Source organism: Meles meles, chromosome 11 (genome assembly GCF_922984935.1).
Source record: "Meles meles chromosome 11, mMelMel3.1 paternal haplotype, whole genome shotgun sequence".
Classification (NCBI taxonomy): domain Eukaryota; kingdom Metazoa; phylum Chordata; class Mammalia; order Carnivora; family Mustelidae; genus Meles; species Meles meles.
The window spans coordinates 27,409,916-27,433,036 of record NC_060076.1 but is presented as its reverse complement, the minus strand read 5'-3'; the positions used below and the strand labels follow the sequence as shown (position 1 = coordinate 27,433,036).

The 23,121-nt window shown below is 46.6% G+C and overlaps 1 protein-coding gene across 5 annotated transcripts in view; it reads right to left on the bottom strand.

The window, feature by feature from the left end:
• Positions 1-23,121, bottom strand: part of ABCA1 (ATP binding cassette subfamily A member 1) — a 130,338-nt gene that overhangs the window by 27,599 nt on the left and 79,618 nt on the right. For 4 of the 5 annotated variants that reach the window (XM_046022411.1, XM_046022412.1, XM_046022414.1 and 1 more), the window contains 18 exons: positions 20,599-20,796; positions 19,643-19,848; positions 18,567-18,743; positions 16,241-16,463; positions 14,997-15,218; positions 14,374-14,578; positions 13,250-13,363; positions 11,097-11,268; positions 9,937-10,068; positions 8,944-9,086; positions 8,601-8,738; positions 7,428-7,648; positions 6,326-6,404; positions 5,227-5,429; positions 3,820-3,868; positions 3,481-3,594; positions 2,287-2,435; positions 664-788 (listed from right to left, as the gene is read on the bottom strand). In XM_046022411.1, coding sequence (XP_045878367.1) covers positions 664-788; positions 2,287-2,435; positions 3,481-3,594; positions 3,820-3,868; positions 5,227-5,429; positions 6,326-6,404; positions 7,428-7,648; positions 8,601-8,738; positions 8,944-9,086; positions 9,937-10,068; positions 11,097-11,268; positions 13,250-13,363; positions 14,374-14,578; positions 14,997-15,218; positions 16,241-16,463; positions 18,567-18,743; positions 19,643-19,848; positions 20,599-20,796 — 2,870 coding nt within the window. Of the gene's footprint in view, positions 1-663; positions 789-2,286; positions 2,436-3,480; positions 3,595-3,819; positions 3,869-5,226; positions 5,430-6,325; positions 6,405-6,431; positions 6,505-7,427; positions 7,649-8,600; positions 8,739-8,943; positions 9,087-9,936; positions 10,069-11,096; positions 11,269-13,249; positions 13,364-14,373; positions 14,579-14,996; positions 15,219-16,240; positions 16,464-18,566; positions 18,744-19,642; positions 19,849-20,598; positions 20,797-23,121 lie in introns of all 5 variants that reach the window. The other variant, XM_046022415.1, reaches the window with a different exon arrangement.

The window sequence follows — 23,121 nt, the reverse complement described above, 5'->3', positions numbered from 1 at the left end:
CTAGAGAAGGAAGAACCTATTTGTATATTCATGTATTTTTTTGTTTTCATTGTTTGTTTTAAAGCTTCCCTGTTACATCACTGAGATACTTCTCCCCATCTAAAGGTCTACAAATATTACAAGACTGAGGAAAATTTCTGTGGAAGGAAGTAGAGAAATTCCTTAGTCCCTTTGTTTGAAGCACGGAATTGTTACAGAGTAGCTAGCATTTTCTAAAGAACACTCTTTAATATCTGTAACATAATAAACACACAAAATGTACTGTATAAACAAGAACCTGGAGGTGTAAAGCTGTGACCATGTACAGAAGCCCTGGGACAAAACGACAAAATTCAATCATAGCTATGAAAAGCCCACAGACGACCCTCACAGATGTTTTGCAAGGGCAGACTATTTAGGTAAAACACAGATGACGGTTCCCAATGACAGCAGAATAAAAAGAAAGTAGCTCAAAAGCAGGAAGAGAGGTGGGTCTATTAGTGGAGGTTAAGTTCACTGCCATTCTTTGCATACGGTATCAGTTTGTGTCGGGGCTTTAGAACAGCTGATAAAATCCATCCCACCCGTGATTCTTGAGTCCACCTCCCTTAGGCCCTCAGCAGTGTCAACACTTGGTCTGCCTGAGCTCTCTGCTCTCCTGGGGCACAGAAGGCAACCACGTACCTGACAAATGTGTACTGTTCATTGTACATCCAAGGCTGAAGTTCCAGGCTGGGGTACTTGCCAAAGGGGGGCACGATCAAGCTGAACACCAGGGCAATGCAGACAAACACAGCTGGCAGGATGATCTACAACCAGGGGATAGAGGGGGAAAGGAAATGGCAAAAACAAACAAACAAACAAACAAACAAAAAAAAAACAAAAAAAATAACCAAGGGCAAATGTCAGAGAAAGGAGCCTGGCACAAGCCGCTAAGAGTCCAGCCAGCCCTCCCAGACCAGGCAGCATGCAAGTGAGCACCACAAGACCCAGAACAAAGCTCCACCAAGGCATTCATGGCAGGTGGGAAGCAGCAGATCCTGAAACCAAAACCTCCTCCCTCCAGGGCATTTCTGGAGGCTGGCAGCACAAAGCCAGAGGCTGTGGCCACCCAGTAGAGGCAGGAAGCTCAAAACTTTACAGAGAAAATGGTGGTCAAATGTCAGGGGGACTCAGAACACTGGGTCCTGCCCTCTTCCCTCTGAAGACCCAAGAAAGACCATGATGGGCCATGAGCCCAGCTCAGCTCAGAGAAAGGCGGACAGAACCAGCCCTGCATCAGGAGCCAGAAGACACCAAGCCTGGTTCTGTGTCTGCCACAAGTGTATCCACGGGAAGTCACTTCAGTTGTGGCCTCAGTAATCTCACTTGTAATCTACAGACTAACTGACCCAGTCAGATCCCACGCTCTGAAAGGGAACACAAGCCACTGTCACCATGGAATGGCCTCCAAAAGCGTCATTACCTAAATCCTTCTTTCTGAGAAAATACTGTATGACAATTATCTCATCTCATTATTGTTACAACCCTATCACCAATCAAAAAACAAAGTAATCGATCTCAGAGAGACTAAGTAACTTGCCCAAGGTCACACAGCCAGTAAGTGGCAGAACCAGAATTCAAACACAGGTCTCTGTGCTCCAAACTCATACTCTCTGCATTACTCTGCAGAGAAGAATTTCTGCAGATGCTTTCTCTGTACTTCTCGATTTTAGACAGCAGGATAATTTATCCCTACTGACCAAACCAGTTAGCACACAAACACCAACACACAGGCAGCAGTGTAAGGAGTCTTCTCTGTTTGCCCATTTTCTTCTGACCTGTCTGGCTAGCTTCCTATCAATTTGCAGTTAAACATCAACTTAGAGAAAAGTCACGTTTCCAAGAAGTTTATACGTCAAGTGCATCTCAGGTTATGAAAACTGAATTTGCCCAGCCAATTTTTCTAAACTCTGTCCTTGTTAAGCCATCCTCTACCATAAAACTCATACACACGTGAACACACACACACACACACAGCACTACTAAATGCTAGGCCCATTCTAAGCACTTACTCATCTGAATCCTCATAACAATCCTACGTCATAGGCACATTATCTTCATTTCTAAAGATGAGGACAAGGAGGCGCAGAGAAGTAACTTGTCCACAGATGCATGAGTGACAGGAAGCAGGACTGGGATTGAAAGATGCAAAGTCTGGCTCCAGCATCCACCCCAGACCCACGACCCTCTCCTGCCTTCACTGGTCAGGGAGCCTGCAGCCCACCCATGAAGCCAGAGCTGCTGGCCTAGAGCAGCACTTGTCACCTGAGCAAAGAATCCCTTCCGACTCCGTCTGGCAATCAGCAGCCTCTTCCATAGAAGGGCCACAAACTGCTGCTGTGTGAGCTTCCAGCCCTTCACCTGGTAGGAGCCTTTGCCGTCCATCCCGCTGAGCAAGTCTGTTTCTCTGGATTCTGCAGGAAGACAACACCGAAGGTCACCTATTATTTGAGGCCGTTTTGACATTACCACGCTCCTCCCTCCAGCATCCTCAGCAACCATCTTGGAGGCTTGTGTTTGAAAGCCAAAGTCTCTCAGAAGTCAAGGGCTTTCGTGACAAATCATTGTCCCAGGAAAAATTAGGACCCCAGATGTCCAACAGTGGCACTTTCTGCCTTCCAGCTCTTGTGTGAGGAGTGCAGAAAATGAAGGTGCCTTGAGACAACTGAAGAGAAGTGTTCACACATAACTGTTGTACATCAAGTCATTCAGATGAACCATGTCATCCTCGATAGACTATTCTATGAGACAAGCCATGCATTTGGCTGACAGAATTGAGAACAGACAATGCTGATTTGCCTACCATCTGTTATTTTGGTAAAAGGTGGACACATTCAAATGATCTAAGTACTGACAATGTCTGAAATCAGGGAAAACATGAGAGCCACAGACTCACAGGAGCAGGACTGGGAGAGCCAAAAAAGTTTCTGTACCTCAAAATGGTATAAAATGGTACAAAAATCCTTGTCCTAAACTAATGATTCCTAACTGAAGTGCTTTCACATCTTACCAATATTTGCTTGACTTCTTGCCTCCCTTTCTCCATCTCAGTCAAACACACAGGGACACACTCTACCAGAATATCTACGTCTAAGGTATAATTAGCTCTAAAAGGTGACTTAGTTCAAAATCATTCATCCATTCAAAGAATATTTATTTAACAATTTAAACACCCTATCTAGGCAAGAAACTGGGTCTCCACAGAAAAGATAATAAATGGATTCAGAAGACTGAGGGGCCATCCTTTTATACGTGTCTCAAGTGAAAGATCTCAACTAAATGAAGAAAGTGATGAGGGTGGGATCCTTCAGGTTTGATAGTTTGCCCAATGCTGTAAGGAATGCAGCTTTTCTCATCTTCCCACTTCCCTTTGGACCCTGTAGGCATCTATCATCCCATGCTCAAGGCCATTAAAAGGAAACATGGGAGTACACAAGACAAGAATTCGCCCAAACAGACCTGGGTCTATATCAGAATCATTAGGATCAACAGCATCATCTTCAGTGAATGGGCGAAGGCAGCTCTGCTTGTCTCCAAAAGCCCTTCTGTTTCGTCTTGCTGGCAAGGTGCCATCTGCAGGCCAAAGGAAAGAATTCCACATTTTATTTTATTTGTAACAAAACAAATCCTCATCTCATCTGTCACAACAAGCAAATGCCATCCTATTCTGTCACAAATGTATAAACTAAAAATAAGAATGGGATAAAACAAGTGAAAGGGAAAGGCACACTACTGGTGAGCTAAGACAGCCTACAGGAGGCACTGCCCAGAGAGCGTACAGTTGCCCCAGAGGCTTACCTGACGTCTCCGCATCCACCCCACTCTCTTCGGCCACTTTGAGAAATATCTGAAAAATGGGAGTGAGAACAGTATAAGCACCATGTGATGAGAGCAACCATCACCACCATGATTATTACATTACTGAGTGGCTTGTTAGCCCCTGAAGACAAAAAGTAAAAGCTGCATTTATCAATAATGCTTTGCCAGTCACTTGGGAGTGAAGGCGTTTTTCACCAGAGAACACATCCCCAGTTGTGAGAACTATCAATCCAGATAATCATTTTCAAATTAAAGGTAGGACATTAGAACACTAGAGAAGAAATGTGTCCTGAATCTACAGGGAGCATGTTAGGTGGGTTCTTCCAGGTGTATGGCCCGCAGATCTTTGAGTAGGCCAGCATCGTGCTAAGTCATTCAAGACCAAATGATCAAAAGATGATGGGTTCCCCATTACTAGAAATAGTACGGCAGGGACTCAAACATCGTAAGAGAATGTGAACTAGCCAATGATTTCTAAACTCTGAACTACAGACCACGGCCCAGAAAGCATGTAATAAAAGCACAGACGTTGAGGTCTTACCTCTAGAAATTCTGATCCAAAGACCCTGGCGCTGATGACTCAGAATTTCTATTGTCAATAATAACCCCACTGATGATTTCTCTTATGGCCAAACTTGGGGACCAATGGGCCAGACAACTTTTCTATCCTTTCCAGCACTCCAGGTTTATGAAGCTGTGATCTCTAAAGGGAGGTGGTGCTGCTACACAGTAAAGAGAGCATGGGTTTTGTAGCCCAAACCCTCAATGCTGACCCCTAGCTCAGTATACCTGAGTGCCTACCTTATCATCTTATTATGGGAATAATATTAAGTTGCAATGATTTTTATAAGATTTTATTTATTTAAAGAGACAGAGTATGCATGAGCAGGGTCAGGGGATAGGGGTGGGGGTGGACAGAAGGAAAGGGAGAGAGAGAGAGAGACCCCAAAGCAGACTCTGCGCTGAACACGGAGCCTGACACAGTGCTCAATCTCACGACCCTGAGATCATGACCTGAGCCAAAATTAAGAGCCAGACATTTAACCAACTGAGCCACCCAGGAGCCCCTACAATAACTAAAACAAGCAACCCCACACACCCAGTTCAGCACCAGGCACACGTGGATTTTCCATAAATGTTGGCTCTTGCCTAGGCGTGGCCACAACACAGGCATGTCAGGGAGCCATCCTAATACAGCTCTCCTGCTATCTTCCACCACAACTATAAAGGGTTAACTGTGGCCAAAAATACCCCAAAATCAATGATATAAGGACTCAAAAGACCAGTTCCATGGTAATCCTATTCCTCTGGGGGAAAAGGAGGCTACCTGTCTGGCCTTGGGACTGTGGAACCTGCTCTACTCAGACAGTCAGTCACCAAACATACTTCTTCCAGAGTGGTCTCTGAGATGCCATAACTAGAGATGCCCAGGTCTGAGAGCCGGTCATCAATCTCATGGAAGAGTTCCACAAAGGCCCCTTCTTTGGCAGCTTCGTAGGGCAGCACGTAAGTCAATTCATGCCCAATGTCTTCCACTAGCCGGGCCTCAGCCACATGCTTCCTGATGAGGTTGGAGATGGCAGAGACATCTGCAGGGACCAAAGCACAAAGACGGCTCAGCCAGCTCAGAGGCCTCCCGTCAAGAGCCAGCCATGCCTCACCTTCTCCCTCTGCCTACTCCTTGGAAGTCAGCTGCCCACACATGATACCCGTTTCCAATACTCAAGTCTTTCCACATGTTCATCTCTGGCCTGAGAGTTCCTGGGCCAAGGACTAGGTCTTATTCACCTCTGTATCACCAAAGCCAAGAACACTATATGCTCTTAGTACATTGTGGGTGGGTGGGTGGGTGGGTGAGTGAGAGGAAGGAAGGACAGAAGGGCTGAAGGAAGGAATGGTGGGTGGAAGGAGGGAAGACTTTCAGAGGTTGAAAGTCTTGTGTCTATTGCCTAAATTCTAAGATTCTTCCATGGAAAAACTGAGTAAAGAAAAATTAAATGATTCTTCTCCCTTCCTAACCTTCTAAAGGAGGTCCTTCTCTTTATGTCAATAAGGGTCTAATCAAAGTTTGTAGAAGAGACATCTCCTTGGAAAATGCCAGGTATTGGGACTGGGCACAGATGGACACAGTAAAGGCTTCTGCTCCATGGGTATTACTGGTGACACTGGTGTCCTATGTATAGCTCCAAAGGAAGACCCAGAAGACTGCTCTCCATCTCCTGGGCTCTCAGTCTCCTAGCTACTGAGATCCAATCCCTCCCCCAGGGCTTGGCCCTCAGCTCCTCATCCCTGTTCGCCAGTGTCCAGCCAGATCTATTCCCCAGGAGATCCTCCACCCCCAGTCATGTCAGCCTCTTGGGGACACTGCCCTGCCAGCTCCCACACCAAGCCCCAGGCTCCCCGGCAAGCATTAAGCCAATCTGCCACCAAGCTGCACCCTCTCCCAACCCCCACCCCAACCCCCAGCCCCAACCCAGCAGCAAACCTTGAGTCAGCGCCACCAGCCTCTGCACCTCTCCTCCTCTGCCTCCACTCTGCCCAGCTCGGGGAAGCTCAGGCACCACCTGAATAAGAAACCCCAGAGTCCTTACCGATGGTCAGCGTGTCACTTTCATGGTCACTGCCCAGGCCAGCATCAGAACTGCTTTGAGAAACACTGTCCTCCTGATGGCAAAGAAGGAGGTGAGAATGGGTCAGGGACCGAGCAAGGTACAGCCACCAGCACCTTCGCCAGGGAGGGCTTCCATGAGGCTCTATCATGTGGCTCCTCCTGGGAGGCAACTGACTAGGCAGCTGTGGCTTCTGAAGCCCCCGTCTGACACGTGTGTGCTGTGTGCACCGGAGGTCAGCACAGAGCTGGCCACTGAATGCTGTCACCAGGCATTCACTGACCCTCCTAGGCATGGGATTCACCTACCTAGTTGTCTGGCTCAGGGCCTCTCAAAGCTTGATTTCTGTTGAGCTACCAGGGGACCTTGTTAAAATGCAGATTCTGATTTAGTGAGTCTGAGCTAGGCCCGCGTTTCTGCATTTCTAACAAGCTCCCAAGTAGTCCCAGTGCTGCTGGTCCTCACACTTCGAGTAACCGGGCACTAGTTAAAAGGTAAATAAGCAGATAGGAGTTGAAGTTTGGGATGTCAATGTTTTAGGTGCCACTGGTTTCAGCACACAAATGAATCACAGGCATGTACTGTGGAACAGAGGAAAACCTACCTGGTTATCGGGGTTTGGTCCCACCTCTGTTATTTACCTGCTCAGTGACCTACAAGCCTCATTTCCCTAATCTGAGATAATAATCACAATACCTCCCTCCCACTATTGCTCTGCACTTAGAGATGATGGGAGTTAAAAAAAAAAAAAGTTCTTAAGTAATAACATGTGTGATTCAACCACACTCTGACTGCAGGAACAGATGTGGCCTGAGCTTTCCACAAAGGAAATACAATGTGACTCCAAAGGGACCGCAGTGCAGGGAGACGGTGACCCCCCATGTGGCAGAGTGGAGTGGATGTGGACAGGCCACTCCCAGCCAAACAAGTCCCGACTCCCTGGGCCCGGTACCAGCCCAGCCCAAAAATACAACTCACCTTTTTCAGGTATGACACAGTGCTACTGCTGTTTCTGCAGGAACTGAGGGAGGATTCCACATCCTTCTTGACCAGGGTCAAGTAGTAGCCTGTTCCCAGCTGGTTTTTCAGAAACAGGGAGGAGCCCACACAGCACAGCTTTCCATGGGAAATGATGGCAATCCTGTCCCCCAGGATGTCTGCTTCATCCATGTGGTGCGTGGAGAGGATAATGGTGCGGCCTGCCAGGCACAAACACAAGGATGTGGGACAAGTGAGGCCTATTGGTTCTCAACGACAGAAGCAGCTGCAACTACAGGTAGATCAGCAAGGGCCACTGAGGCGGAAGAATCTGGAAGCCTGCATGGCAAAGCCATCCTCACAGAAATCAGAACAGGAACATTCATTTGGGAATTTGCCACATACCAGGCAGGGTGCTGGGTGGCCTGCATGCATTCTTATTTAACTAAATCTTCTGTGAGGCAGGCACTACTGTTATTGTAGGCAAAGAAATGGGGACAAGTTAAATGACTTTTCCAAGGTCTCGGGGCCAATGGGAACTGGTGCCAAAGCCCATATTTCTCATCTGCTCATCCACTCTTTCAACAAACATATACAGAGTACCATGCTGGGGACAGAGATAAACAAAGACACAGCCTCTGTTCTCAGTCATCGGTCTAAAAGGGAACACAGCTACAATAGACATGTCCAAGCTCTAAGCTAGAGGTAGCTCTGGGGACCATGTCCTTATCCCCATTTCTCTTCTTGCCAGCCCCTAGATAATGAAGGGCATACACGTTAAGTGTCTTATCAACCAGGCCTTCCTTCCACATCCATACCATGGGTGAGCATAGAGCTTTAAGAAAAGAAGTCCCTGGGGCTCGGTGGGTTAAAGCCTCTGCATTCGGTTTGGGTCATGATCTCAGGGTCCTGGGATCGAGCCCCGCATCCGACTCTCTGCTCAGCAGGTAGCCTGCTTCCCCCTCTCTTTGCCTGCCTCTCTGCCTATTTGTGATCTCTGTCTGTCAAACAAATAAATAAAATTTTAAAAAAAAAGAAAAAAGAAAAAAAGTCCCTTACTGTTCTTGAGAAGCAATTCTGCTGCTCTGTCAAGAACAGCCTTGAGCCACAGCCACAGGCATACCTCTCAAGAGCCTCTCCCTCCCTCCCTCGAGATAAACACACATCAGCTACCTTGTCGGTATTTCAGCAGGAGCTCCCATATTCCCCTGCGGGAGTAAGGGTCCACACCGGCCGTGGGCTCATCCAGAATGACAACCTTGGATCCCCCAACGAAGGCCAAAGCCACAGACAGCTTTCTCTTCATTCCGCCTGTGAAAGAGAGACATTCCAGGGCCAGCCCCAGACAGTGAAAGCAGAGGCACTGAGAGACGAATGGAGGCACCCACCTGGGGACAAGCCAGGGACACATTTCTGACCTACTCACCTACCCCTACACTGGGACACTGGGGCAGCTGTTGCTTTTCCCATGGAGGGGGGAGCGGGGGGGCAGGGTGTTGGAGGAAGGGGAACTCACCTGACAGTTGACTTGTTTTGCTTTTCAGTTTGCTGGGTGGCAAACCAACATCCAAGGCCATCTGCTCCATCTCTGCTTTCACGTGCTTCTCCGAGAGCCCCTTCAGACGTGCATAGAACCAGATGTGTTCTTCCACAGTCAGCCTGGGGACGCAAGGGCAGGTCAACTCCACACCCCACAGTGCCTCCTGACCCAGAACAGAAGAAAACAGGCACGTTTCCACTGCCCCCTCCCTGACCTTTTCTAACTTTATCAACTTCTGAAAAATAATAGGAAGAATCAAGACAGAACAACTATAAGCAACCACTGGAACCACTGTAGACACTAAAGCTGGAATGTGACTGGTCTGTTCCAGCCTAGTTCCAGCCGGCCTGGCCACCAGACATCAGGCAGTTGCAACTTTTAATCTTGAGCCCTCAAGCGGCCCACCCCACAGCCCCATCGACCACCAAGTAACTGGGTCAAAATTCACCTGGAGCAGCCCCCTCCAGGAACTCAGAATGTGCAAGAAGGGAGGTCCCTGTGGAGAACATGAACCTGAGCTGTTCAATTTAGGTAAGAGCAAACAGGGACCCAGAAGGGGAGAAGTCCTTGGCCAAGGTCACAGAGCCCAGGTCTTTCTCAGCTCCACCACAAGAGCTCCCTGGGGGGGCCTGAATTGCAGACAGGCCAACCTGAAAGGAAGCAATGTCTTGAGCAGGAAATGCTGGGCCAGAGTGTAGTGGGAGAAGGGATAGGCTAATTGGCCCCTAAAGGGTCAGTAATGGAAAGCACCATTTCCCAAGGGCTCACCCACCAGCTGGACTGATGGGACATCTCTCACCCAACAATCACCTCCTGCTTTTCCTAAAACGGAAGGACAACCAGGTCTCACCGTCCTGCACGGTGAGGACTACCCTCACAGAAGGTAGAATGCTTAAGTCCCTCTCCACCCATGACTCATGACACACGCATCCAGGCAGGGTCTGCTTCTCAGTGTGCACTGGTACTCACATGTCAAACAGCACATTATGCTGGGGGCAGACCCCCAGGTTCTGCCGGATGCTGCTCATCTCAGAGCGAATGTCTTTCCCCAGGATGTAGGCAGTGCCAGAGGTGGGAGGGAACAGCCCAGTGAGGATTGACCTGAGTGCAAAAGTTTAAGAGCCAAGAGTCAGTGTTATCCCCATTCCCCCGGAAATGCTCCACGCCGGGCCGCAGAGCCTGGGCACCTACAGCAGAGGCATCAATCCCCCTACACATACCCCCATTCCTTCCTTCTTAACAGACCCAAACTGACCCCTACAAAGCAAACAAGTCTTTGCTTTAGTGGATAACCAGGAGCAGGCCTATGTGTTGGAAAGGGAATTATCAGGACAAGTGTTTTTTTTTAATGACTCCACTTTGCAATGGAAAGTACAGTTTGAAATATAAATTTTGTAAGTCTAAAATCATGTCCCTGAAAAATGGACAAACCAGAAAAAGTTATTCAGTGATAAATAGTGTTTTGTGTTAGGCAGTAGGATTTCTGTGTACCTTTTAAAAATTCTGCAATGTTCATATATTGACTTTGCATTAATAACAACAACAACAAAAAAAACAAAAACAAAAAAACAGGAAAAGATATGCCCTTGGCAATAGTTGAGGGACCACACCGAAAGTCACTGAGGCTAACTCTGGTGTTTATGGCCCGTGCTCCCTCATGAAACTGCCCATCATAAGGTCTTTATCGGTCTCTAACGGTCCCAGAAAAGGCAGTCACATGGCCAGCTGTTTCTCACACCTCCTTAGCGACAGAGCTCCTGGAAATCACTACTTCCCTCCAACACATCAAATCTTTCCTTATTCTTGCTTCATAATTCTAACAAAACCAGCTCAAAAGGAGACCATTTCTCAGAGCTGTCTCAGCCTTAGGGTTCCAGGAACAGTGCAGAATTCTGAGAACCAAACGGGAAAGGTCACCAAGAGGGCTCCCAAGCTGTTTTCAGGCTGAGGAAATATCTAGCCAAAACCGGCAGTGAGGAAAGCACTCTTGTGATGAGATAATATCTCACAGTCAACTCCTCCCCCCAGCGCTGCTGCCCTTGCCCCAGTGACCAATGCAGTGCCCTTGCATCCTGATTTCTAACTGCACTCTGGAAACTGCCCACAGCGGACTCTGACTCTCCTCTTACATGGTGGTGGTCTTCCCAGCTCCATTGTGGCCCAGGAAGGAGGTGATCTGGCCCTCATAGAAATTCAAGGCCAGGCCATCAACAGCCACCTTCATGCCATCCCGGTAAACCTTCATCAGGTTCTGAATGGACACACCCAGCTTCAGGTGTGTGGGTTCCTCCTCCATGCAGACTGTCGGAAGACAGAAGACAGAATGGGAATGAACCCACAGCAAATACCGAAGAGCATGGCACAAAGACACAGGGGCTCAGCTCGTGCTCTCACAACTGTACTCTCTCCACGGATACTTATGGTTTCTCGGGCAAACTTTTATTTAGGGCCTATTTGGGCAGGAGTGTTGGGGATGGGAATTCACTGATAAAGGCACATTCACAGTCTATAAAGACTTGACAAGCAATTAAAACACAGGAAGCTAAAAGCGGTTTAGAAAACACATCTAAAGATACCATAGAGCTGTGGAATACCCAGCCCATGGAACATGACTCAGCAGGGAAAAGGAGTGAACTGTTGATACACGTCACAGCCTGGATGGATCTCAAGGGAATGACGCTGAGTGACAAAAAGCCAGACTCAAAATGTTCCATAGTATATGGTTCCATTTACATCACATTCTGGAAATACCATGTGGAGAAAGGAGTAGTAGCTGACAGGTCTCAGGAACTGGGGAAGAAGTTGGGGGGGTGGCTCTCAAGGGGCAGAACGGGGGAGTCTGTCTGGATGGAACAGTTGTGCATCTTGACTGAGCTGATGACATGAATCTCCATGTGGCAAAGTGCACAGAACTAAACACACACACATGAATGAGCACATGTAAAACTCTACAGTCTGAAGGAGGTCTACAGCCTGTACAGTGCCATGGTTTCAGTACTGCGCTGGAGTTATGCAAGGTATGGCCACTGGGGGAAACGAAAATGAAAGGCACAAGGGAAACCCCCCCAATACTATTTTTTGCAACTTCCATGAGTCTATAATTATTTTAAATACAGAGGCCTTTTGCTTGTTTGTTTTTCAATGTCACGAAATATTGGAGGAGGAACTGTCTACTTGGGAATCTAGAAGGACTACTTCAGGGGTAGGGATACAGAACTAGATCTTGAGGAAGGAGGAGGAAGGCAGGCAAGTCGGAGAAAGGGTTCTCCTGTGAGAGGACAGAGTACATACAAAGGCATGGGGATGTGGAAGAACAGGACATGTTCTAGAAGACTGAATCCAAAGGCTGGTCTTAAGAGGAGATTGGGTAAGGGGCGCCTGGGTAGCTCAGTGTGTTAAGGCCTCTGCCTTCAGCTCAGGTCATGAGCCCAGGGTCCTGGGATCAAGCCCCGCATCGGGCTCTCTGCTCAGCAGGGAGCCTGCTTCCCTTCCTCTCTCTCTGCCTACTTGTGATCTCTGCCAAATAAATAAATAAAATCTTTAAAAAAAAAAAAAAAGAGGAGATTGGGTAAAAAGAGTAGGAAGAGCAGGAGAAGAAGCTGGGACAGTGGGCAAGGGCCAGCTGTAGTTGTCTACAATGCCTAAGAACAGCAGACTTTTCCACTGGCAACTTGGGGAAGGCACAGAAGAGATCAGCAGAAAGGGACTCATTAACTACCTAGGAAGCCACACTAGCACAAAGATAGTTTTTCTGCAAGAACCAGAGCACAGAGCCCAAAAGACAGTTTGCTAAACTGTGGGCACCCCCACCTACAATCAGAAACCAGAAGAGGATTAGGGCCCTGAGTAATGAAGGGTGAGAACATCAAGAAGCACAGGCTGAGCTCTGATAGCCACTTGGTGTCAGCCTACACAGGCTCATATATCTATCACTGTGACGAGGCAGGCAGCGAGGTTACGGTTCTACAGTTCACAGTTGTCTTTACCTTCTCTTCCTAGATGTTAATTTATCATGAACAGTGTGTTCATGGGGTGGGCCTCTTTCCTAGAAGCCAAGAAAACAAAGGCAATGTCCCTCAAGGACCCAGAGAGCGACTCCCTAATAAGTCAACAGTAGCACTGAACATGAATGGCATGGGAGAACTTGGAAAGACGCACTATATGTGATTTCTTTACTCTAGAGTGATTTCAGACTCTCTAAAGGGCAAAAGCCATCCTTTGTCCCTGACAGTGGGGGCAACAGCACTTTGGCTAAGGGGAGGGCAGGTTTGGTAGCACTTACTTTCTGATACCCCCTTCTGGCTGGAACCAGGGTGGCTCTTCTCATCACTTTCCTCACCGAACCAATAGGATTTGGTGCAAGGAAAATACCAGGGCCTGGGGATTCCATACTGGCCTGTAAGCAAAGATAAAAACCAAGATGGAAGCCAAGCACAGCAACATCCTAGCATTCCCGAGGTATCCCAGCCAGAACTACTCCCTCCTTGACATAGTCTCTGGCAGTGGCACCCTAGAATGGAGGTGGGGTAGTGGGAGCTCACATCTCCTGAGACCTACCATATATTCAAACAGCCCCACAAGGCAGGTTATCAGCCCCATTTTACAGATGAGGAAACTGAAGGATAAGTAGCCTACTGAGGATACTCAGCCAGTAAATGAAGGACTCAGAATCTGAACCCAGATCTGTAGGATACAAAACTGCATATCCACTTTAGGAAGTTCATGTAGAGGTAATGAACGTTCTGCATACACTCCCTCAGAGGAAAACCAGGGGAAGCAGAAAAAATTAAACCTCATTCTCGTAAAATTTGATCTATCCAAAAATGTATGTACGGCAACTCTTGGTCAAGGAGATTTATTAAGGGAAGAACTAAAATGAATTTTTATGAATGTTAATTTGATTAAATCACAGATAAAGGCTTAAAGCCAACATATCTTACTCTTCACAAGCTATAATCAGGGAACTCTGCTGGTGGCTCATCCTGGGGATATACAATCAGAGAACTGGGCCAGCATTGGAAGGAGGAACCCCCTGGACTAGGTGACCCAGTATGACCCGACTGGGGTCACTTCCAAGCACCAACACTGACCAGCTATGAGTCCAAGGCTAGTTCTCTCATTTGCAAAAAAGTGGGTCTAAGAGCAACTCCCCTGGTCTACACAACACTTTGCACAGCATCAGCACAAAGGGCTCAAGAAATGAGGTCTACAGCAGTAATAAGAGTTCGGCTTTTAGCATCAGCTGCTTTTCCTCGGTCTGTTTGCTTGCCATGGAGCTAAAGCCCTAGCCACTTTCCAGGGAGCTCCAGGCCCTGCAGAAATTCCACCACAGACAGGGCAGAGCTTAGCAGCCAGGAATTACATTTCCCCAGCCGATGGCTAAAGGCGTGTGGAAGCTCCATGTACCTGGAAAGACAGCCTCGATGTACCATGTCATCACTCCATAGAGAAAGGTGTCGAACAGCATCATGGAGACTGAAGTGGTGAGGTTGAAGCCATCTTCCTCCATGGGGCTCTCAAACAGGTTGTCCCACTGTACCCCAATGCCCTGCTCCTCGAAAAGGGCAAAGTACTCACAGCCAAACCCAAAAGCCACAGGAGACAGCAGGCTCTGTGAGAAAGAGGCAAAAGTCACTCACCCATCTCCTCGTCTCTCGTTTCCTAACACTTCTAATATAAATTCCACCTAGAGAAATTTGAATTTGCAAAATGGATCAATTACAAGATATGGAAGTATTCACCTACAGATCCCTTGAGGGGAGTGGCTCACCAGCAGCATATAAAAGGATTCTATTTATAACCCCTCATTATGCACACACATTTCAGAAATGCATGCATGACAGAGCGTAAAACTTTTAGAATTTTATGCTTCCAAAGATGCCCCAAAGACTCAGCAATCCTGTACCACCCCACACACAGACACACATGGACACACACACTCATCTTCTGCTCTCAGCTTGGACTGCGAGGGGGAGGTGAACCACCAGGGGTGGCTGTATGTGCAGCTACTTCCCAGGGGTGGTTCTCACCACGAAGATCTTGAGTGCGAAGCCCACGTAGTCTTGCCATGCCACACACAGCACATAGGGCAGGTACAGGATAAAGTAGATGATGCCCCCACAGGCTGCCGCCAGGTTGGCTCTGGAGAATAGCGTGCTGATCAGGAAGCACTGCAGGATGGTCACCACGGCGAACACAGACAGGAAAACAAACACCACGCTGGGGTCACTGTAGGGCAGCAGGTTCCCTAACTGGGAAGGAAGAGACCTATTAAATGCACCGCCTCAATAAGCAAGCACGTACTCGCATGATCTGTGGCAAAAAGGGTTTATTCATACTCATCTGAGAGGTATTAGGGAGGAGCAGTGCTGCTCACTGTTCTGACCAGGAAACTGAAGACTAAGTATACTTCCCTCTCTTTGACAACATTTATTTTTACATGATACCCCTTAAATCATTGTAAGGAAAGATTAGCATATAAACCTATCAATATTAATTAATATATTAATTAATTAATATTAATTAATATATTAATTAATTAATATTAATTAATATTAATATTAATATATGGGGTGGCACAGAACAGCACTGCCCAGGGCCCCCTGGAGAGGGGACGTGTTGCCTGGTTGCCGCAGCACACTCTAGATGTCAACTCCTCTGGGTCTGTCACAGCCATAGAAAGCTGCCTGGCCCTGGGGCTCATGATTCCAATGACTGATTGAGGGGCCCAAGGTCTGGGATGTCAGGGTGGGAGGCCTTGGGCCTGGATAGCACAGCTCAACAAGGGACAATTCCAGTAAGCTGTATATGCCCCCAAGGGCCCGTGGGATTGGCCCTAACCTGCATTTCACAACTCCTCCCTCCACAGATGTTGATCCCGAATAAGTACCCCTGCACCAAACTTTCTCAACCTCTGCTTCCAGAAAAACCTAAACTGCAAGAATACATATCCCTCTGATTATTGTTTTTAGGAGTTCTGGCAGAATCACCAACCAGTGCATCTGAGGAGATGAACAGCTCTCAGATGCTGCATGAACCACTGCCTGGCAGATGTCATGGCACAGGTAATTGGGTGCCTATGTGGGAAGCAAGAGCCCTGCTCAGCTGCCAACCAGCGGAGTTGACCCTGAGTAAGTCACTCTCACTCTCCCCAGATACAGAATGAGGAAACTGTAGATGACATGTCTGACCCCTCCCCTCCCAAATAATCTTTGCTTTTCTCCTCACAGCCTATAAGTCCCTGGGCAGCAGGGAGCCAGTGTGGCAGCCTTACTTTCAGGATGACCACCAATAGGGCGGCGCTCACGAGCAGAGGAATGAGGCTGCTGATGAACCAGCTGAACCAGAGGATGCCATTGTCCAGGCCCATGATGCGCATGGTCTCCTTCAGCCGCGCCTCCTTCTCGTACACGATGCCCTTGATGATCACAGCCACCGAGTAGATCCAGGCCAGAGTCATGAACAGGGGCATGGACCGGCTCATCACCCGCAGGAAGCTGGAGGCCCCAGGGAAGGTCGGGGGAAAATTACAGGGAGTGACATTCAGGCTCAGAGCCCCAGACCCCCCAGCCCTGCATACAAGAGGAAGCCCCGAGACTCAGTGAACAAGGGGCAGGCTTGCTGGAATCCAAAATGTACAAGTTATCAAATGCTTCATGAGGAGCACAACGTAGTGTTAACAGACAAACAACATGCTGCCGAGTCGAGTTTCTCTGGGGCCTGCTTCAGTCACTAGATGACTATGAGGTGTGGGTTATTTTCAAGATTAAAACAAAAACCGGGGCGCCTGGGTGGCTCAGCGGGTTAAAGCCTCTGCCTTCGGCACAGGTCATGATCCCGGGGTGCTGGGATCGAGCCCTGCATCGGGCTCTTTGCTTAGCTGGGAGCCTGCTTCCTCCTCTCTCTCTCTGCCTGCCTCTCTGCCTACTTGTAATCTCTATCTGTCAAATAAATAAATCTTTAAAAAAAAAAAAAAAAAAAAAAACACAAAAACCGAGGGCACCTGGGTGGCTCAGTGGGTTAAGCCACTGCCTTCGGCTCAGGTCATGATCTCAGGGTCCTGGGATCGAGTCCCGCATCGGGCTCTCTGCTCAGCAGGGAGCCTGCTTCCCTCTCTCTCTCTCTGCCTGCCTCTCTGTCTACTTGTGATCTCTCTCTGTCAAATACATAAATAAAATCTTTAAAAAAAAAAAAAACAAAAACCAACTCCTTCTCTCACAGGAGTTCGACATCTCCAAGGTCACGTCCTGAGTGCCTTGCACAACTTTTATCACAGATAACCCAGAAATAGACTCCAGACAGCTCTGGTCAGTTGTAATTCAGATTCCAAACTGGAACAGGAAAGGCAGTGCCGTGAAGTAAAAGGGAAACAGAATTTGGACCCTGGAACTCCAGGCCCAAGTCCCAGCTTTACTACTTAGGCACTTAGCAGCTATGTGACAACACACAGAGGCCCTTAATGCCACTAAGCTCCCCTCCTATCCTCATCTGACAGCTCCTTTCTAGAGTAAATCTTGGCTGAGGGAGATCTTTGGAATAGTCTGGCTAATCTTTCTGAAGGTGAAAGACAAGATCATTCAGGGTGACTTGGAAAAGGTAGAGTGAGCCACACAAGGAAACAGCCGCTGGTGCAAAGCAGAGAACAAACAGAAGAGGAACCCCGCTCCTCCTACATTCTGATCTCTATACACGAACACCACAACAGAGAGAGAATTTCCAGAGTTTGGAAGAGACATTACAGATCCTGGATGCCTACAACTACATCTCTGGCCAGGCCCCCTCCCAAGAAATCACTAGGGGGTGGGCACCTGGGTGGCTCAGTCCGCTCAGCGTCAGAATTTTGGTTTCAGCTTAGGTCATGATCTCAGGGTCATGGGATCAAGCCCCACACCCGAATGGAGCCTACTTAAGATTCTCTCTGTCTTCCTCTGCCCCTCCTTCTCCCTTCCCCGCTCTCATTCTCTCTCTTTAAAAAAAAATCATTAGATTCAAAGGCACAGTTCCCACAACAAGATCTTGGCAGCTTAGTGACTTAGCATTGAAAGATTATCTAAAGTCCAAGATAAAAAGGCCCTGTTCAGTTTTATTTGGATTGTTTCAAAATGCGGTTTACCACTTATAAAGAGTAAGTGCACAAATGGATCCGCAGGCAGCTTTTATAGGTCGAGACCACTGTTTCTGAGTCTGGGGGACATACAAACACGTGTAATGTGCTTGCACTTGTTTGTCACAACACATCTGAAATTTGCAGACTGAGCAATAACTGACCAAAAGGGCAGCGTATGTGGAAAACAGAAGCACTGGTAACTACAGATGAAAAAGGAGAAAGGATTCCAGGAAGTGCACATGCGTGTCAGTGCCGTGGCTGGGACCATCAACTACCTACACCCGGCACCTTATTTCCTAAAATCTTCAATGAATTTCAAAAAAGTTTTTTTTTTTTTTGTATCAACACATACGTGAAATACATAAAATCAAAGCATCCAATCTCCTCCTTCGGATGTATGTGCATGCATGTGTATAAGTATGTATGTGCAGGTACTCTCTCTGGGGACAGCATTACCCAGTTCCATCAGGATGGCGGCTCAGTGGTAACTTACATGTCATCAACGTAACAGGGGTAGGGCATCTGCTGCACATAGACACCAGTTTTCTTCTCAGTGCCTGTCAGCACCCTGATGATCGCCTGTTCCACTACATCTTGCAAGTAGGCAAAGCCCCCCCAGACATAGCGCATATCCTCAAAGGGGTCAGCCCGAGGACCGGGGTCCCAGTACCTAAAACCAGATCACAGGTCATCAAATATTCCCGAAAAAGCCAATCACCCACAATCCCACCACAAAGACAGAGCCCCTATTTTCATCTTATATATTTATATCTTATTTTCTAGTCTCAAGTGCACATATTTTATTTTTTTATTTAAATTCAACTAGCCAACATATAGTACGTCATTGGTTTCAGATGGAGAGTTCAATAATTCCTCAGTTGCGTATAACACTCAGTGCTCATCACATCACCTGCCCTCCCTAATGTCCATCACCCAGTTTCCCCATCCCCCACCCACCTCCCCTCCAGCAACCCTCAGTTTGTTTCCAGAGTTAAGAGTCTCCCACGGTTTTTCTTCCTTTCTTATGACATCCCATTCAGTTTTCCCTCCCTTTCCCAATGATCCTCTGCGCTGTTTCTTATATTCCACATATGAGCGAAATCACATGTTTTTAAACAGATATAATGAGAATGAGCATACCACCACCAGGATGTTGGTTTGTTTCCCCCCCCCCCCCCCCTTCCTTGGCTTCCTAACGTTGCATCAAGTGGACATACCAAAATCTGCTTAATTATTCCCTTTTTACTGGCAGTTTGCCCTTTTTTGTAAAAATGGATAATGCTAGCGCAGGGAACCTAAAGGCTTTGTTTCTTCTTTTCTTCTGTTGATTTAATGTCATGGGTTTAATTCTCTTGAGCAGAAATGCTGAATCAAAAGATGGTATTTTATGACCTTTGAAATAACTGTCTCTAGCAATGAATGTGCCACTTTCAACAAAATCATGCCACCAATTAGAGTTATTTGGGGGTGAAATTTCTACCAAATTATTACTTAAAACAAAGTGCTTCTAGTCATTTTAGCTGCTTTTGACATCCCCAAAACTGGCTGGTGTGGTGGGACTGAACTCACCCATCCTTAATTTTATTTGTCCTCTCCACATTGTCAATGTCCATTCGGATCTTGTACTTGACATGATGGGGAAGCTCCGCACTGCCAGGAGTGATTCCGGTGAACACAATCCCAGCCCAGAACTTCCGCTCATCCAGCAACTCCATGGACTTGTTGATGAGCCGGACTTCTGTTGCTACCGGTTCGAGCTTGTTCAGGTTGACACACTGACGGAAGAACAGCCTTCATGAGAACTCTGGTGGCCCGGAAAACACCGGGAGCCCAAGGCAGACTGTCCTGGGAGGGGCGTGCTAACTGTGTGACAATTCTATCCTCACCCTCTCATCTTCTCCTTAGTCATTTTCCAATATTTGATTGAGAACAGATCCTTTTGTTTTTCTAACAGCAATTTAAGAGAAATGCCGAAAGTATTTAGAGTTAAGTTACTTATATTGATTTTTGTGGACAGAAAGAGGTTGAAACAATGATCATACCTCATTTTCCTCTGTTTTCTTGGCAATTTTCAACCATAACTAACCAAATAAGCAGACCCCAAAAAAGCCCTTATTTGCTCCTATGAAGTCACATAATTTTTAAAACCAGATTTTTAAAATATAATGTATCCCATTAGTTCTCAGATAAGCTTCATAAATAATGACTTTTTAAAGAGCACGCTTTCTTGCCATGAGGTATTGAGCTATGAAACCCTGGGGAAAACTAGAAGACAATGAATAGAAACACTTCTTGGAGACTGAATAAAGCTAGCATTTGTCTGTTTATTCATTCAGTCATCCAACTAACATTTAGGAGTGTCTTCTGTACACCAAGCCCTATATTGGGCTGGAATTTAGCCCAATATATACTGGAAATAAGATTATACATTATTTCTGAACTTTCCTCCAATCCAAACCTTATTGTACTATCTCAGAGAAAGAAGCAAAAGACTTTTCCAAATGATCCATGGAACGGGTCCTCACCTCCATGAAGCGAGAGATCGTCTGGACTGCCTGGTCAGTCTCATTGAAGGCTTCTCTCCAGGTGTACACAGAGCCATTAGCAGACTGGACATCCTCTGGGTGCTTGGCCAGAAATGCCAGGATATCTTTGGCAGTCCAGTCTAAGCCATCCAATTTCTGTTCCCAAAAGTGGTCATTGCTTCTGCTGGCCAATAGCATCTGCCATTCCAATGAGAAAGTACGATCAATAAACACCAACTTAGTCTACATACTAAGTCTTATGTGATTTAGAAAACCTAACCTTTTTACATATGTTGTCTCTTTTATCTTCACAGAAAACTGTGAGGTAGATAACAGTGTTGCCACTTTACAGGAAAGAAGAATACAGAGGTCCAAAAAAAAAAAAAAGTATGATCTTAAACCAAGGCTGAGTCATAATGCTAACAGACATGGAGCTGAGACTCAAAGTCAGACTCAGTCTGAATCCAGAGTCCATGTTTCCAGCCTCACTTAACTGTTGACTGCAGTAACAACAGTGATCATACTTACTCTGCACAATTTTTATATTAGATCATTTATATGTTTTACCTCACCCAACTCCATGAGGAAGGTCTGTCTAAAAATTCCCAATTTGCAGATGAGAAAAAATTCCCTAACATAAGGTCACACAGCTAAAAAATAGCAAAGCTGGGGCATGAAACACGAACTCTGATTCTATCATACCTTCCCCCCGCATTATATTTTCTTATGCTTTTGAGACTCAAGCTGATGACTCCTCATACACACCTTATCTCTAGACTGAATTAAGACAACCCCACTTGTGCTGTTTACTCTGGAAAAATGTTGCCATGATAAAACCAGGTAAAACTGCAGCATTCATGGAGAGTGGTGCAGAAGAGGCCCGTCTTCCATGTCTTGTTCCTTGGGTTTCCCATGGAAGAGAAGGACAAACTAATCTGGTGTTCAACCAGTAGACCCAGAGGGCTGGGGCAGAAGCCTGCACGGGTGTTGCCAGAAAAGCGGGTTAGCTTCAAACTCAGCTCATGGAAAAGGAGAAGCAAGTGTAACTCCTGTCATAGCTTCAAAGGGGAAGATGAAATTCTCGCTCTACTGAAATAGAATTTCTAAGGAGCCAAACACTGCTACTTTTTAAATCAGTCTTATTTCCACTAACAATTTAAGTTTTTCCCCCATGTGGTTTCATAGTTATTATTTTAATGGGAGCATAATGGTATTATTGAGTATATATACCATAATTTCATTAAGTATTCCCATACTGCTAAGAATTTAGCCTATTTCTAATTTCTCACAATAACAATTATTATAGCAATAACATTTCCTCTCATACAGTGACTTCTTTAAAATTATTTCTGTAGGGTACATCCCCAAGGGTGTACGGAATGGAGATACACAGGATAGCACTTTTTCTATTGCTCTTGTAATTCTCATCCCAAATTGCTTTCCTATAGGGAGTAACAATTTGCAATATCATCAGTAAGACATGTGAAGTATTTTTGTTAACATAACAAATTTTTACCTCACAAAATTCACAGGGGTATGGGTTAGTAATTCTGAAATGGCTTTCTTTGGAGACTTGAACAAGTAAGAGCTGAATGAAGACACACAGCGTTTGGGGTGAGGCCTGCCTTGCCCAGTGCAGCTTCTGAGCAATATGGTTCAGGAAGGCAGCAAGACCAGAAAGATGTGCCCCGTGAGCCCACTGATCACATGGCCATTCTTGGGTACTTGGGGGATCAAGAGACCTAAGATCACCCTCAGGAGGGGTAGCCAGGGAGAAAGCAGGGTCTTGAGATGAAGGAGGCAAAGAGCAGCTCAGAAAGGAGAACAGTTTAGAGTCACTGGGTTTCGTGACTCAACACAAAAGTGCCTCCCAAACTGGGGGGTGATGCAGTGCACGCAGATACAGCTGGAAACAGCAGAAAGATAAGAGCTACCACTAAGTAGAATGGTGGTTGCCAGGGGCTGGGAGTGAGGGAAATGGGTAGGTCAAATGGTACAAAGTTTCAGTTATGCAGTATGAGTAAGTTCAGGAGATTTAATGCACAGCAGAATGGCCGTGGTTATCAACACTGTACTATTGGGGCGCCTGGTGGCTCAGTCAGTTGAGCATCCAACTCTAGTATTGGGCTAGGGTCATGGTCTCTAGGTCCTGGGATTGAGCCCAGTGTCAGGCTCAGCACTTAGTGTGGAGTCTGCTTTCCCTGTTCATCTGCCCCTCTCCCTGTTCACTTGCACACCCCGCCTCTCTCTAATAAATAAATCTTAAAAGAAAAAAAAACCACTATATACTTGAAATTTGCTAAGAGGCTACTTTGTGAGGTAACGGATATGTTAATTAGCTTGATTTGTGATGACCATTTCACAACGTACACTATATCAGAATGTGTTGTACAGCTTACATATATACAATTTTTATATATCAATTACACTTCAATAAAGCTGAAAAAAGAAAGGAACACAAGAGCTACCCCAAAAGAAGCAGAAGCCTCAGGCATTACCTCACATACCAGACATGAGGCTATA